Genomic DNA, 17,224 nt, shown 5'->3' on the forward strand with positions numbered 1-17,224 from the left:
GAGCGTGACACAAAGCTCTGCCCTCCGACGACGGGAGCAGATGGTCCCACTTAGGCCGCCGCTCGCAGCGCCCCGGGCGCCGGCCGCGCGAATGCCTGGACTGGGGGCCCGGCGGAGGAGAGCCGGGCTCCGCGCAGCACTCCCTGGCGGTGGAGGCCCGCTGCCCTCCCGCACCTGCAGGCGGCCTGGGAGGCTTGATTGAGAGAGACCCTGCCGGGCCCAGGGTCAGGGGTCTCCATGCATCTGACTCGCCCGAGGAGGAGGGTGGGGGGGGGTGTGATGATCTAGGAATGCAGATTCCTGGCACCGCAGCAGACCCTGACTGTGAACCTCTGGCCGTGGGGTCTAGAAATCTGCCCTTGTGACATTGCAGGTTTGAGAAGGGGTGGGGGCAGTCCAGCTCTGTTATCGTCCTGAAAGAAGATGAGGCCCAGGTGGAGGACTTCCTGAAGGCAGAGTGGGGATGATGGGAATGACGCTTAAAGGTTCAGGATGAGGGCTTACCACTTCCGTGGTGTTTGTTCCAGATGCAGGAGAGAAAAAGGGGGGTGAGCAGATGAGATGTGTGGGCAGCTGACCCTCAGAATCAGCTACCTGCTAGGACGCAGGTGCAGGCAGCACCTCAGTGTCAGGCACTAATTCTGCTTCCTTGAGGGGTTGTGGAAGGCGGAAGTGTTCTTAAAGAAAGGGGCAGGTGGGTTGCAGGGAGAGGGGCCTGCAGCTGCCAAGGTGTGAAAGGGTGAGTTCCTGTGATAAGTAGGAGGAAGGCAAACTTGCCTTGTGTGATCACAGAATTTGATGGCTTTGAAGATGGAAAGAGGACCCTGATGATGAAGGCCTTGAACGCCATCACCAGCAGACTTGGAGCAATGGAGAACCTGAGCATCATCTTGCATATTCAGGAAAAGAATGAAGGCTTCTGGATGGAGGAGGCAGAGGACTGGGGGTGAGAAGCTTGTAGGGGGAAAACTTGAGTGACCAGTTAAGTATGGGAGAAGGAGGGCTGAGGAAGAACAAAAACTTTATTAGTTTGTAACTTGGGCGATTGGTGCACAATGAGGTTGTTGATAGATGGGAAGAGGAAGCGACTTCTGGGCTGGTGTGGGAATAATTGCTTATTTGAATTGGGAAGAAAACATCTGAAACCTTCTGCAAGTTTTTAGGAGACTTCAACCACTAGAGGGCAGCAGTAGGGTTCTCCAAATAAGTCCATTTCCAAGATTGGTAACCCATTTACTATCAGAGAGTCCGGGACTCTCCCCTTCCCCAACACCATGTTCCAGGCAGTTGCTGGGGAGTCTGCTGGCATTAATCCTTGGCAGTACAAGGTTGAGCCACCAGGATTCGATGGGACAGCTGTGTTCCAAGAGCACAGTGCTACTTTCATATATTTTATTTTAATGTGTTTGTTTGAAAGGCTGAGTTATAGAGAGAGGAAGAGATATTCCAATGCATTGGTTTACTCTTCCAAATGCCCACAACATCCAGGACTGAACCAGACCAAAGCTAGGAGCAGGGACTCCATCTGGGTCTCCAGCATGGCTAGCAGGGTCCTAAATGCTTGGACCATCACCATGCCTAGCAGGTGCATTAGCAGGAAACTAGACTGGAAGCAGGGACGGGACTTGGTCCCAGCACTATTACTGGCTGTGGGTATACCAAGCAGCTGCTTAACTCACTATGTTACAGCATCTGCCCCTGTCCTGGAGTGCTAGGTTTGGGCTGGACCTTAGAGACTCCTGTCTACCCCTCACCCCTACTCCCATTTTTCAGATGAGGGAAATGAAGCTTGGAGGAGAAAGTCTGCATTAGGAGCCTGGGACAGAGCCAGGCTACGTCCCAGCTTGCTTCTCCAGTCCCTAGCCACACAGCTTGTCTTGGTCCTTACAAATCCTGCACTATAGCTCTGGAAATTTGGAGGAAGGATCTGTTTTGGTGAGGCCGTCCTCATGGTCATGTGAAAGCAATTTACTTAATAGCTCCGGCCTGGGCCCCCTAACCAGATGCTCTTCCGGGAGGAGAGGAGATCCGGCGTTCTGAGCAGATCCACGGAAGTTCAGGATATTGTGGGCCCAGGCAGGTTTACTTAAGGAAGATTGGTGACCCTGACACCGGCAGAGGAAGGCAGTTTGTACAGAGGGAGCTCTGCTGGGCCTGGACATTCTCAAGTCCAAGGCAGAGCGGGGTTCCCAGGTCAACTCCCAGCCCCTGATGCGGTCCCTGAGGGCTAGCGCTTGGGAGCAATGGAGTCTCCAAGGTTACAGCTGGGCAGTGCTTTATGATTCATCCTGCTCCACTGCCCATCTTACAGAGGAGAACAGAGGGCCAGAGAGGGGTTGTGACTACCAGGATCATACACAAAATTATTAGAAGGCTTGAGGCCACTCCTGCTTGCCATGGGGAGCCATTAGCATCCCAGAACATTTGTCCCATGGCTCCTGAAAGCAGGAAGACCAGTGCATCCCGCATATGGCATGCAAGGGGTATAGGCATGTAAGCACCCCCACTACCTGCCCCCACCTGCCCAAGCTCCTGCAGGGATGATTCCCTGGAGGGCAGAGTTGGAGGTGCTAGGGGAGAGGCCACCCTGGGACCAAGCACCCTGGCTGTTTATCCATCTGTGCTGATAGAACTGTGGAGACTGGGTACAGCGACCATGGGGGTGGCGGTTATCACACCACCTTATCTTGGTGCTCTTGTGCATTTGTGACCTTCTGTAAAACTCAGCACCAAGCCCTAGGGCAACTAAATAAGAGTGGAGCCATCTGTAGTCAAGTCTGAGTAGCATTTGAGTGCATTCTGCCCCATGCAGGGGTGTGCAGCTGGGGTGCAGGGACAGAGCCCTGGGTTCTGAGTCAGCCCGCTCTGTAACTGCTGCTACTACCTTCACTGCCTGGCTCATGTACCCAGGGCCCATGACCTGCTGCCAGTCCCTGCCTTTCGGGATGTGACCTGTGTAAGTACTGTCGAATCTTAATGTGGTTGTGCATTTTTGCAGATTTCAGAGTCAGATGACTGTGCGAGGACCTGGCCCAGCAGTGATGATCATCTGCCCAGTATGTGTTATGGCCACCTGGCATGGCACCTATGAGTAAAGGGCCACTGGGGTGGAGGACGATAATCGAAACACCCTGTGTGGCATGCCAGAGTGAAAGCTTAGAAGCTAGCCTGTGGGACTGCTGTAAGAACCAGACACGCATGCACCCCAGCCAAGATGCAGCCCCCCCACACCCCGATATATGGAAAAAGAGCCATGCTGTTGGAAATGAGAATCACTTTTGGAGCGTACAAAGCAGGGCCCACAGCCTACATGGCACACTGCTGCAGGGCAGGGGCAGCAGGAGCTGGGCTTGACCTGTAGGAGCCCCCAGCCTGTGAGACTGATTGATTACAAGCAGCCGGCCCAGCCCAGCCACTGTGAGAGCCCCCAGAGGCCTCCGCTGTGGCCACGCCTTGGGCCTCAGAGGCCATTGGCATCAAAGGGTCCCCCAGCAGCCACTGCAGGATGCTAGGCCGCCTCTCGAGCTGAGCTCGCCACCCCTAACCCCGGCCCTCCCTCACCCCCAGCCAGGCCCCCCATTTGTCCGAGGTAGCCGAGGTGGCTGAGAAAGGGAGAGATGGGATTTATGGCTGCTGACTTGAAAGACAAAGTTGCCTTTTGTGTTGGAATGGGGGTGGGGGAGGAGTGGAGAGCTGGTGGTGGAGTGCAGGGAAAGGAGGGGCTGAGATTCAGGGGCCCATGGGAGGGAGTGAGGGGCCTGTGGAGGCAGACAGAGGAAGGCAGAGTCACCCGGCCAAGGCCCAGCTGGGTCACTCACTCCTAGTGAGGCTGAGCAGGGCTTCGGAGCCACTGTGGTCCTCCCAAACCACTCACTCCCACGTCCAACACCAGACCTCACACAGCCCCTCCCTGCTCTACAAAGTGTCCAGACTCCAACTCTTTTTATGATTCATTTGAGAGACAGAGAGAGATCTTCCATCTGTTGGTCAACTCCCTACAGGCTCATCACAGCCAGGGCCAGCCCAGGATATGACTCAAGCCTTCATCTGCTGCCTGCCAGGGTGGCTAGAATCAGGAGCAGAGGTGGGACTTGAACCCAGGCATTCTGGTGAGAAATGAGAGCATCCCAAACAGTGTCTTAACCACTATGCCCAATGGCTGTTCCTGGACTCAATCTAAAAATTTATTTATTTGAAAAGCAGAGTGGTAGAGAAATCTTCCATCTGCTGGTTTACTCTTCAAAGGGTTGCAGTGACCAGGGCTGGACCAGACTGCAATCAGGAGCATGAAACTCCATCTGGGTCTTCCACATGCATGTTGAAGTCCAGGTGCTTGGGCCATCCTCTGCTGCTTTCGCAGGCACAGGGAGCTGAGTCAGAAGCAGAGCAGGAAACTAAACTGGTTCTCACATGGGATGCTGGCCTTTGTTGTGATTGGTAGCTGCACCCTAATGTCGGCCCATAGACACATAACCGTAATTCAACCCTTAGGTTGGCTTCTATATTCCTGCTTCTCTTATCCCTCAGCCTGCAGCTCTTCCCTATCAGAGCCTGGATCAGGACTGGGTGGGTGATGGGAGGAATGGGACAGGGGGTTGGAAAGGGTGGGCTGGGCCAGAGAACCTTGAGCAGGTCACAAACTTCCCAGGCTTGGGACTCTCTGCCAATACTTCCCTGTTTTCACAGACCATCCATGATAGGAAATATGTAAGGATCCTCCCAGGACCACTGTGTCCAGGCCCCCGACCCAGCAGAGCTTCCCTGGGGTGGGGTTGGGAGAAGCCCTGGTCAAGCCACTAGGGCCCAAGTTCAGCAGGTGCTTTAACTGCACCTCGGAGAGCCACATCCAACCCCCACAATGAGCTTGGCCAATAAATGTTCAAGTTTATAGGCTTCATAAACATTTTACTAGAAGAATCAAGGCCTCAATGACCCAGCGGCCTCTTCCAACTGACAGCTTGTTGATTGGGGGGCCTCTTTGAAGCCCGCAGGGCACAGCTAAGATAGAAAAGCAAGCCCCCCTCATGGCACCCCCCCAATCAGATTTTACCCATTCTGTCTCTCCGCACTGAGGTCTGGAGGTCCCAACCCCTCTTCCCCAATACCCCCACCACCTGCTCAGCTGTCTCTTCACACAAGATTCCACCACTTTCCCTCCACAGTGGAGGGGGAGGTGTGGGCACTCCTTACTGACCTGTCCACTTATGGCCCCCCAGGTGAAGGGCAAAAGTGAAAGGCAGAGGTCTGGGAAGTTTGTGATGCAGACATGACGATCCTCTGGGACAGAAGTTCTCAGCGGGTGTCCCTCCCCACACCACTGGGAGCCCAGTTCGTCCTGTGTGGCAGCTTCTGTATGGGCACAAAGGACAGCCTTAGTGCAGCATCTCCCATGGGCCTGATCACTGGTCTCCAATTCCCACCCCACCCTACTTCCACACCAGCCCAGGTGGGGCAGCACTGGGCTGATGATAAAGAGGGGAAGAGGTGGGGGAGGAGGAGGAGGACAGCCAGGGAGAAAGGGTGAGCAGGGAGTCATGGGCTTGGTCTGGAACTGTGGGATGCCATCTTTTAGTGACAGTCCATGGGTGTAGTCTCTTATGGAGCTACCTATGGTGGCTGAGTACCTGACACGTGGCTAAGGAATCTAAGGAACTGTATGGCTCCTGGCCTCCATATACCGAATAGCACAGGGAGGTGACAGGGGACAGTCGAAACTAGCATTAACCGACAGAAGGCCCTGTGGGTGCAGACTGTTCCCAAGGGACTGTGCCTACATTTTTTTTTTAAAAGATTTATTTTACTGAGCCTAACTCAATAACCTAATGGCTAAAGTGCTTGCTTGAACATGCCGGTATCCCATATGGGTGCCAATTCTAATCCCAGCGGTCCCACTTCCCATCCAGCTCCCTGCTTGTGGCCTGGGAAAGCTGTCGAGGACAGCCCAAAACCTTGGGATCCTGCACCCATGTGGAATAGGTTCTGGGCTCCTGGCTTCAGATTAGTGCAGCTCTGGCCATTGTGGACACCTGGGGAGTGAATCATCGGACAGAAGATCTTCCTCTCTGTCTCTCCTCCTCTCTATATGTGACTTTATAATAAAAATAAATAAATATTCAAAAACAAACAAAAATCTTTTATTTATTTATTGTTTGATTGATTGATTGATTGGAAAGTCAGATATACAGAGAAGAGGAGAGACAAAAAGTAAGATCTTCCCTCCAATGATTAACTCCCCAAATGGCTGCAATGGCTGGAGCTGAGCCGATCTGAAGCCAGGAGCCAGGAGCTTCTTTCATATCTCCCACACAGATGCAGGGTCCCAAGGCTTTGGGCCATCCTCGACTGCTTACCCAGGTCACAAGCAGGGAACTGGATAGGAAGCGGGGCTGCTGGGATTAGTACTGGTGCCCATATGGGATCCCGGCGCGTGCAAGGCGAGGACTTCAGCCACAAGGCTATCGTGTTGGATCCTGTGGCCACTTCTAGATGCCATCTTGGGAGGGAGACCTCAGTGTGACTGGAGGAAGGGCCTGTGACCTCAAAAACAGCATCAGAACTGCAACACTGGCCCCTAAAAGTGAAGACTTGACCATCTGCAAATTTTGGTGTTTTCCAGAGGGGCGGGGGTCCTGGGTCCTAGCCCCTATGGATACTGAGGGCCAACTTACTTGAAACTTGAAGGAAAAGTCAGGGGCGGTGGTTTAAAGTGTCTGGGATTCAGGCATGTGTCTGATGTAGCCAGAAATGTTACAATCGTTCAAACTACCTAAGTAGGAGCTGGGATCCAGGGGGCTGCATGACCCTGATCCTCGGCAAGGCTGGACACAAGGAGTAACCTGGCCCCCACGGGCCCTAGAAGGGTCTCTGTGGTTCCAGGCCCCCTCTTGGATGGCTGTACAAAGATCGAACAGCTGGCGGCTCAGACCCCTGTGCCACATGCTTTTGCAAAGTCTGTTCTTACAATCCTGATGCAAATGCTTGCACACATCTCTTTATCATCACACACTGGATAGGAGCCTGGCTGGGGGGGGGGGGAGGGCGGGAGACCCGAGTTTCCTTTCCGGCACTCTGCCCCGACCCCTCGCTGACCCCTGCATCCCCCTGGAGCCTGTCTAATCAAATGCAGGCCTGACCTCACCAGAGGTCCCTGGTCCAGGACCTAAGTGCCCCCTCCCCTCCCCAAGTAGCCCTAGTTCTGGTTCTTAGGAGACCCCCCTCCCTGCGGGGTGATTTATAGGGGTGTCCGGAACTGTTTCCTGCCCACGAGGTACACTGCCTAGCTCACCCTCCACCCCCTGGCTATACCCATGGTGGGGGCAGGGAGAGCCCAGCTATTTCTTCCCAGATAGCCTGGGGACAAAGATGCCTTCTTCTTCCTTGCTCCCAACTGCCTCCCTGTGGCTCTCTATGGCTTCTCACCTGGAAGGATTCCCCTGCAAACTTCTGTCATTACCTCTTCCAGCTTCAAGTGGGGGACCCAAAACTCCCCGACCAGGCCAACAGGCAACAGCAGGAGCATAAAGCATTGGCAGCCCAGGTCCCAGCAGCAGGCCCCATCCACCAGCCGTGGATACGAGACCTCTATCACTGGCTGTGAATGGGGTCTTCAGCCACAGCAGCAACTCACCCACCCTCTCCTTGACCACCCAGTGGCCTCCCGGGATGACTTGCTCAGTGATTAGAGTGCTCCTGGTTGCAGCTGCAGCCTTCACCTCACTCATCCAGCTCTGCTGAGGAATCCTCTGCCCAGAGGCTATGGCCACAATTCCTCTGTGACCCTAGTGTAACTCCTAGTGCAAGCCAAGTGCAAGGTCAAACCCACACACAATGCACCTTGCACCCGCCTGGGGAGACTGGCCCTGAGGCCGTAAACACTATGACTCATGAACAATGCATTTGTGCAAGACACTTGAGGTTCTCCACCTAAGCAGAGTCTGCCTGCCCATAGACTGGAGATGTACAGAGTTTGTTTGTGGGGCTGGGAGGGCCCTGAGCACCTGGCCCAGGACTCCCTTGACAGCTGAGAGGACCGCTCCTCTAGGGGCTGTGTGCCACAGTCTGCAAAAGTAGGGGGGGTGAATCTTGGACTAACAGGGCCACACCTTCCTATTATTGCATAGTACCTCTCTTGGGACCACAACTATGCAGCTGGGCTCCTGGGAATGGAGTTGAGGGACCATTCCTGGGGCTCCAACCTGTGAAGAGAGAGGGTTCCAACAGGCAGTATACATGGCAGGGTATCCTGCTCTGGGACTACTAGAAAGGCACTGGAGAACAGAGATGCCCAGGAGGGTGCCTCAGCCACTGCTTTTCCTTCACATGCGAAGTGTTTTGTCTTCAGACACTTCTGAACAACATTGCTGAAACAGAAGTCTTCCATCTGCTGGTTCACACCCCCAAAATTCCCTCTACCCCCAACAACCAGGCTGAATCTAATAGACAGATACTCCATCCAGGTCTCCCACAAACGTGGATGGCATGGAGCCACGTACCCAAGCCAACCCCTGCTGCCTCTCCAGGTGCACGTTAGCAGGAAGCCCACATCAGAAGCAGAGCTCCAGCTCACTCAGTGCACTCCCTGACCCCAGGCACTTCTGCAGGGGATTGGCATCCCAACCCTGAGCAGCAGGTGCCTGCCCCATGAGCTACCCCACGCAAAATGCTTGGCAGAACTGCAGCGAGGTGGCTTTGTGATGGAAGGCCCATATGGACAGGGCAGAGGCTCAGCTGTGTGCAAGGGCTCCCAGGCACCTGGGACTCCAGCTACCGGCTGACCAAGGATCATCACCCATGACACCTCCTAGCTCTCATGCTTCTATCCAGTACCCCAGCACTTGCAGCTGTCCCACTGTCCTTCAGAAATTCTTGGTGGGAGGCAGACATGGAGACCAGACTCTTCCTGTCTCCATGGTCTCCATGGTTAGTTTTCTTCTGGCCAGCTCCTGACTGTGGCCGCATCCAAGGGACCCAGAGTTGGGACTGGAAACAACAAAAGGATTTGGTTCCTTAATGAGGAAGCATCTGTAGTCGGCAGAGCCATTAGTCCCTGCCCAGGTCCCTAGGGGACTGGCTGCTTCTCTCCAGCTGAAGGGAGGAAGGCGCAGGCAGCTCCTCAGCTTCCACATGGACAGGGCCCTGGGGCGGGGGACAACTGACCCGGAACCGGGTGCCCTCACCACCCTCCAGCCCACAGCCAGCCCTGCCTTCCTGCATGCAGTTTGGAGCCACAGGCAGTAGTGGGGCCCCAGCAGCAACTTGGTCCCCTCCCCTGAGCCTTCCAGGCTGACCTGCGGGCCTTTGGCCTGAGACACGGGGAGGCTGACCTTCCCAGGCCTGATGGGTCCCAGCTGGGCACCGGCCTCCACCTCCTACCCAAGGGCTCCAAGGTACACATGTGATTGATAGCCAGAATTACGGCAGCCCCAGAGCTGGCAGAGTCAATCCTCCATCCCCAGCCACGTGGACACTCGGCCCACATACAGAGAGACACAGTGCCACACGTACATACAAAGAGACACACACACCCATCAGCCAATTCCCAGGAGGCCCTTAGAGAGGAGGAGGCCAGAGCGGGGATTTTTATGCATGTTTATATTTAATGAACTGCATGCAGATGAGATGGAGAAGGAGCGCCACAAAGGATCCAGCATCACCCCCACTGCCACTCCGCCCCAGACCCTGGGGAAGAGGGCACAAAGACTGAAGTGAAGCATGCCTGAGACAGGGCGTGCAAGGCCACGGAGAGGGTTGCCTGCTCACGCCAGAGCACTGAGAGCAGGGGCCAGGCCCCACACCCTCATGTGTGTCTGCTGCAGCAGGGTGGGAAGGGCCCCTCCTGGGAGGTGGGCCCCTCCTGGGAGGTGAGCCCCTGTCCCCGGTGATGGAGTGCCCGAGGGGAGGGGCTGCCCGCCCGCCTGCCTGGACAGATGGCGAGCCGCCTTCTCGCACTTGAAGCAAAGTGGATTTTAATGAAATTGCAGCCTTAGTGCAGAGGCTGGGAACCGACTGAGGAGGGTCTCCTCCTCCCCGGCTTCTTGGGGTGGGGTTTGGGGGTGGGCGGGAACACTTAACCAGCCTGAAACCGGGGAAAGGCACCCCACCCTCTAAGCCAGCCCAGCAGCTCCCTGAAAGGTGAGGAGGGGGACCTGAATATTTATGACACATTGAAATGTAGATTGCTGGCTCTGCCTGTCACCTCCCAGCAATACCCCACCCTTTGAGGCATGCTGAAGCTGCAGAAGAACGGGCAGGTAGAGTAAGGACGCGTACAGTGGGAGCAATGAAGGACAAAAATAAAATCCAGTGGGTCTCAGTCACAGGGTCCCAGCTGGGAGGCCCTGGGCTTGTCGCTCTCCTCTCTGGACATCAGCATCCATTTCTGAAAAACAAACATGCAGCATGTTTCTCCGTGGCCCTGTGCACCTATGCCTTCGTGGGTCAGCTTTGGAGGAGAACCAGTGTCCCTTCCACCAGGGCCCATGACAGCCCAAGGGTTCCCTGTTAGAGATTTGCCCTTCAGGACTTTGTCCAGATCTTTCTCAGGGTATCTTTGGGAAAGATGGTTCATACTGAGGCCACACCCACACATCCCATCCAATGAGCCCCCGGCACTTCGGGAGTGCACCTGATCCAGTCCATTCACTTTTTCCCCAGCCATGTCAGACTTCCACGTGCATCCCCAGGCTACCGTGGGAGAGGAAGGTGGTGTGGCCCGCTTCCAGTGCCAAATCCACGGGCTTCCCAAACCCCTGATCATGTGGGAGAAGGACAGAGTCCCCATCGACACGGATAATGAGAGGTGAGCCTGGGGCAGGGATTTGGATGAGGCCTGCCCATGGCCATGGCCTGGGAGGTGGAATCACCTGCCTCCAGCAGTAGCTGGCACTGGCTTTCTTAGTGGTTGCTGGGCTGATGGACATGGCTGTACAATCTTCACCAAGGCTGGAGTCCCGGGGGGAGCGGGGAGGGCTGGTGGGGACATCCACCTGTCAGAGTGATGATGATGACTGTGATACCAACATAGCACCTGGACGCTTGGTGCTCCATGCCTCAGGGGCCCACGGTGCCCCTCCTCCCAACAGGTACACCTTGCTGCCCAAGGGTGTCCTGCAGATCACAGGGCTCCGGGCTGAGGACAGCGGCATCTTCCACTGTGTGGCCTCCAACATCGCCAGCGTCCGGGTCAGCCACGGGGCCAAGCTGACGGTCTCAGGTGAGTGCCTGAGCCTCCCGGCTCCTCCTCCTTCTCACTGCCTCTCTCCCTATTACCTGCAGAGAGTCAAGTTCAGTGCTGCTGAGGGCTCAGAGGGACTCTGGGGAGTCTTCCCACCTTGGAAGGCTCCCCCTCTGCTTCCCTCCTTGCCCCAGGGCGAGGGGCAGGGCCCCAGGTGGAGTTGTGGCCCTGAGCTAGGAACTGGAGCTCCCTCTGCAGGTTGCCTTGTCTTTGCCGGTTGTTTTGAACTAGGCTGTGGGTGGGCTCGGAGGCTGGAAGCCAGGAAGTTCTGCATCTTCTAGGCTCAGGCTCCGGGGCCTACAAGGAGCCGACCATCCTCGTGGGTCCTGAGAACCTCACCCTGACAGTGCACCAGACCGCGGTGCTGGAGTGCGTCGCTACGGGCAACCCGCGCCCCATTGTGTCCTGGAGCCGCCTGGGTGAGCTTCCCCTCCTGCCCCCAGCTCCTGGGGCGGGATGGGGTGTGGGGGCATTTGGAGTCCTATTTGCTCTCCTTGGGCGTCCGTCTGGTAGGATGGGGGTTGGGTGGGTGGAGAGTCAGATTGGCCTGCCTGGTGCATTCCCCGGGCCCCCAACGAGGCTGGCTTAGCTCCCGGGGTTACCGCATCAAGATCTGGCGTTCCCCCCTCACCCAAAACTCTGGGCACCCCAGTCTCTGTCCCCTCCCCGACCCACTCACTCCGCAGCTTCTCCAAAGTTCCAGTTGTCAAAGCTTCACCCGGGGGAGGGGCCCTCACCCGCCCCCAACCCCAGTGCAGCCTAAATCCCTCGGCAGCTGAAGGAGAGAATCGAAGGGTGCAGATGGGCCCACATTGTCCCCACGGAGAGGTCACCGGGGAGGGCCACTCTGGAGGGGGCGGGGTGGGGCTGCGAGACTGTGCAGCATTGTGGCAGCTCGGGGACCAGAGGGAGGGGGTGGCTGGGATAATGGAGTAGATTTCACCACTTCAGCCACTGAATGGGGAGCTGTCTCCTTGCGTTCTGACTGTGCTAATCTCTTCCTGGGCTGGGGCTTGGGGGCCCTGTCCCAGCCCGAGGCTGGGAGGAACGGCCTGGGCATTCGGAGGACCATCTGGCCCAGCATTTCCAAGCCCTGATGGGTCAAGAGGATGAACCTGCTATGGGGCTCCCACAAGTTTGGGAGACAGTTAACCAAACCTCTTCCTGTGGGACTTAGAGGCATTCCAGGAGCCAAGCATGATGAACAAATGTACAGGAACAAAGGGAGTCAGATCAGGCTGGGAACTGCTGATCTAATCCCTGTCACTGAGTGAGGCTGGAGGGGAGGGGTCTCCAAGGTCAGGAGGGGCCAGGGTCAGGGGCTCTGCTGCCTCTGCAGTTCCCCGGGCTGGGAGACTGATGAAAAGGGCAGTTCTCTGGAATTCTGGAATGTTCCTGGGCTTGCTCCCCTCTTGCCCCACACCCAGCTCCCTGACCCCAGCCCCTCTGTACTGCTCCTCAGATGGCCGCCCCATCGGAGTGGAAGGTATCCAGGTGCTGGGCACAGGAAACCTCATCATCTCAGATGTGACGGTCCAACACTCGGGTGTGTATGTGTGTGCGGCCAACAGGCCTGGAACCCGGGTGAGGAGGACGGCACAGGGCCGGCTGGTGGTGCAAGGTACGAGGTTGGCCATCCTCACCCACCCCCAGACTTACCCACTACCTGCTTCCCTCTCTCAGGAGCAGTCTTAGCCCCCACCCCCACCCGAAGCCAGGAACCCTGTGTTACCCCAACACCACCACCACCAGGTCCTTCACTGGCGCTGACTCTGTGCTGCCAGGCCATGCCCAGGAATGTGTGTGTCGGGAACAGGGTTCGGGGGACGTCAGAGTTCCCAGCCACTAGGCCTCATGGCTGCCTTGGTCCTCCTTGCTGATGTCAGCTGCCCTCCACCCATGTCCATGTTGCTCACCACGTCTCTCCCCCGTGTGCCATGTTCATTCACACTTGTGTCACTTCCAATCTCACATTTGCTGTCTGTGCATGCCCAGCATCCTGAGTATTTGCACACTGTCATACCCAGCTGAGACAAAGCTCAGGCAGCCAGCCAGGCACCGGCCTACAGCCAGTCCATCCAGCCTCCGGCCATCAGATTCAACTGACCACAGGACCTAGGCTTGGATTTCCCTTTTCAGGACCTTTCTGGGGAGCGTTTCCTTCCCCTAGAATGGGAGATGGGGGAGGCGGGGTCATCAGTCCCATCGGTTTAGAACTCTATGGGCTGTTAGTGAACATGATAGAGGCTTGCTGGTGGAGACTGCGAGCCTGGAGTTGGAGGAGAGTGGAATTGAGAGAGGGAGTGAGAGCCTCTGGGGGTGCATCCATCTTCTCGTCATTATCACTTTGGGGTGCAGCCAACCCTATTAGCATGCTTATTTATGTAGCAATTCCCCCTCCTCCCCACAACAGGGAGATCAGCTTGATTACTTTTGGATACAGATGTCAGTCTTTTAAACAGTCATTAAAATGGAGCCCTCTCTGGGGAGGGAGGTAAGCCTCCTGCTGAGCACAGAGCCAGGTGGAGGCTGGGCTCCCCCCATTCTGAGGAGTCTCAGGGGTGAACATGAATGTGTGTGGAGGGGGCTCACCACACTGTGCACCCCACAGCCCCTGCTGAGTTTGTGCAGCATCCACAGTCCATCTCCAGGCCAGCTGGGACCACGGCCATGTTCACCTGCCAAGCGCAGGGGGAGCCACCCCCTCACGTCACCTGGCTGAAGAATGGACAGGTGCTGGGGCCTGGAGGCCACGTCAGGCTCAAGAATAATAACAGGTGCCCGTGTGCTGGGGTGAGGGTCTGGGATGGATGAACCCTGTGGGAGGAGGTGGCTGGCGCCCAGGGACCCACCGGGGACAGGCACCTGAAGTTCTGTCCACTCGCCTGCCCTCACAGCACCCTGACCATTTCTGGAATCGGCCCTGAGGATGAAGCCATCTACCAATGTGTGGCTGAGAACAGTGCGGGCTCATCTCAGGCCAGTGCCCGGCTGACCGTGCTGTGGGCCGAGGGGCTGCCTGGGCCTCCTCGCAACGTTCAGGCCACCTCCATGTCACCCACTGAGGTCCGCGTGTCCTGGAGTGAGCCCCTGGTCAACACCAAGGACATCATTGGCTATGTCCTGCACATCCGGAAGGCCACCGGTGGGTGGGATGGGGCGTAAAGGCGCTGCCCAAGCCCCCCTTTCCCTTCCTTTGAGATCTCGAATGTCCTGATCCAATGCTTTCTGAACTCCACCCCTGGCCACCCTCCTTCTACCAGGTTCCATGGGGATCCCTCACCCCCTTAACCTCCCTACCCCCAAATGTGCTGCCTCCCTAGACCCACCAGAGCTGGAGTACCAGGAAGCGGTCAGCAAAAGCACCCTTCAGCATGTGGTCAGTGACCTGGAGCCCTCCACGGCCTACAGCTTCTACATCAAGGCCTACACGCCCAGAGGGGCCAGCTCGGCTTCTGTCCCCACCATGGCCAGCACCCGGGGTGAAGGTGAGGCCTGAATGTGGAGTACTAACCAGACACACCCAGGCTGTCAGGGCACAGGGGCGCCCTGGGCTGGGTCTCCTTGCTCATCTCTGATCCCCTGGGAAGGCGCCACCAGCTGAGCAAGCCCACGCATGAGTCCACTGGTCCAGCCTCAGCTCATATGACTGAAGAAAGAACAGGGGCTGGGCGAGTGGTCAGAGCTTCAGAGTGAACAGTCTGATGGGTACTGTGGTTAAGCTGCCAACTTGGATGCCTCATTCCTATATCCAAGTGCCTGGGTTCAAATCCTGCTCTACCTTCAATGCCTGCTAATGTGCTGATGTCCACCATCAGAGATCCCAGGTGGTGGCTCAAGGACTTGGAATGGCTCCCCACTTGGGAGACCACCCGCCCCCCCACTCCATTAAGTCTCCAAGGCTCCTGGCTTCAGCCTGGCCCAGCCCTGGCTACACAGCTGGATTTAGGGAGTCAATCAGTGGATGCAAGATCTTCCTTCTCTCTCCTCTCTCTGTCCCCACCTTCCAAATAAAACAAAAATATCTAAATGGTGAATTTAAAGCAGAATTTCACTAGAGTCCTCCTTGTACCCACAGCCCCCGCCTCACCCATGCTGTCAGCACGGGTTCTGGGCGACACCTCCCTGCAGCTGCTGTGGGAGCCCTGGCCCCGCCTGGCCCAGCGTGAGGGTGGCTTCAAGCTGTTTTACCGCCCAGCAAGCGGGGCTGCCTTCACTGGTCCCATCCTGCTGCCCGGAACCGCCTCCTCCTACAACCTCAGCCAGCTTGGTGAGGTGGACACAGTCTGGGGCTGGGGGCCAGGAAGTGGCCAGTGGGCTCCCCTCCCTCTCCTGCCAGGACATGGCTGCTTGGTGGGGCAGTCTTTGAGTACCTGCCTCTGCCTCCTCCAGACCCCACTGCAGTGTACGAGGTGAAGCTGCTCGCCTATAACCAGCACGGGGACAGCAACGCCACCGTCCGCCTCGTGTCTTTGCAGGGAACATCTGAGAGGGCCAGTGAGTGTCCTGGATGGGACAGGGAGGATCTGAGGAAGGCAGAGCAGGGCTTGGGGGCTGCAGGGGGACAGAAGGCGGAACAGTGGCAGAGCCCTTGTGGGGAGATGAACTTAAAGTCATGCTCTTCGGGGAGCCTCGCTGTGTAGCCTGGGGACAAGTTCCTTGAATTCTGAGCCACAGATTTGTTTCATTTTTAACATTTATTTATTTGAAAGGTAAGGTTATAGACGGAAAGAGAGAGAGAGAGATCTTCCATTTACTGGTTCACTCCCCAAATGGCCACAACCACCAGAGCTGGTCCAGTCCAAAGCCAGGAGCCTAGAATTCCATCTGGGTCTCCCATGTGAGTGGCCAGGGTCTTCATTCCTGGACCATCATCTGCTGCTTTCTTGGGCACATTAGCAGGGATTTGGATTGGAACTGACTTCTATGGGTCAGTTGGTATCACAGGTGGCCAATTAACCCACTGTACCCCAGCGCCAGCCTGCAAACTCCAGTTTTGCCTGCTATAACCCACAGAAAATAATCTCTACTTTATAGAAAGCTGTGGCAAGGAGGAGGTGGTGTGTGCTCAGGGCCCCCTCCCTATATGTGGCACAAACTCAGGAAGTGATAACTAAAACAATAAAGCAGGATGGCTGAATCTTCGCCACTTCTGGGAGGGGGTGGCAGCCGCTGGGGGGTTGGCCCCAAAGGCGGGTGGGGAGGTGGGTGGGCGATGCCTCAGTCCGGGAGAGCCGCAGCCACACCTTGCCCCCGTCCCCAGTCCTGAGCCCACCCTGTGACTGCCGCAAGGAGGAAGCCAGCAACCAGACGTCCACCGCAGGCATTGTCATCGGCATCCACATCGGGGTCACCTGCATCATCTTCTGCGTCCTCTTCCTGCTGTTTGGCCAAAGGGGCAGGTGTGCAGGGGCTAGGGAGTAGGGGAGGAGGCTGGATGGGTGAAGGGCGGAGCCTGCAGGGATAGAGAGTTTGGGGCCCCCTGTCCTTCCGATCTCACTCTGGTCTTACCCTTTAGGGTGCTTTTGTGTAAAGATGTGGAAAACCAGCTGTCCCCTCCTCAGGGCCCTCGCAGCCACAGGGACCCTAGCATCCTGGCCTTGAACGCGATGCGGCCGCGTGAGCAGGGTCAGCGGGGCCTGGAGGAGAAAGGCAATGTGGATGCCAAGGAGCTGGAGCAACTGTTCCCCTCACCAGGGACCGCGGCGCAGTCCGGGCCCAGACCAAGGGTGAGTTCCCTGGGAGCCAGCGCGTCTCTGTGCCTCTGATCAGGTGCAGGGTCACCTTGGGGGTCCTCAGCCCTGCTCGGGACCAGAGCCTGGCCCTTGGCTGAACTCCTTGTGTCTGGCTTTCCCAAGCAGGATCCCACCAGCGCGGCTCTCTGGGAGGAAACCCAGCCCTCGGTGCTACTGATGCCGCTGCACCTGCCCGAGGGGAGGAGCCAAGCAAGTGCCCCCGAGCTCCTGCAGGACGCAGGCCCCACCCCTGCGG

The 17,224-nt window shown here is 56.9% G+C and overlaps 1 protein-coding gene across 1 annotated transcript in view; it reads left to right on the top strand.

The window, feature by feature from the left end:
• Positions 1–17,001, top strand: part of IGDCC3 (immunoglobulin superfamily DCC subclass member 3) — a 37,964-nt gene extending 20,963 nt beyond the window's left edge. The window contains exons 3-13 of the mRNA XM_004578338.2: positions 10,654–10,798; positions 11,082–11,212; positions 11,515–11,652; positions 12,696–12,854; positions 13,845–14,010; positions 14,131–14,378; positions 14,557–14,721; positions 15,312–15,503; positions 15,626–15,730; positions 16,497–16,635; positions 16,752–17,001. Of these exons, the coding sequence (XP_004578395.2) occupies positions 10,654–10,798; positions 11,082–11,212; positions 11,515–11,652; positions 12,696–12,854; positions 13,845–14,010; positions 14,131–14,378; positions 14,557–14,721; positions 15,312–15,503; positions 15,626–15,730; positions 16,497–16,635; positions 16,752–17,001 (1,838 nt within the window). The remainder of the gene's footprint in view (positions 1–10,653; positions 10,799–11,081; positions 11,213–11,514; positions 11,653–12,695; positions 12,855–13,844; positions 14,011–14,130; positions 14,379–14,556; positions 14,722–15,311; positions 15,504–15,625; positions 15,731–16,496; positions 16,636–16,751) is intronic.
• The last annotated feature ends 223 nt before the right edge of the window (positions 17,002–17,224 follow it).

Source organism: Ochotona princeps, chromosome 6 (assembly GCF_030435755.1).
Source record: "Ochotona princeps isolate mOchPri1 chromosome 6, mOchPri1.hap1, whole genome shotgun sequence".
Classification (NCBI taxonomy): Eukaryota; Metazoa; Chordata; class Mammalia; order Lagomorpha; family Ochotonidae; genus Ochotona; species Ochotona princeps.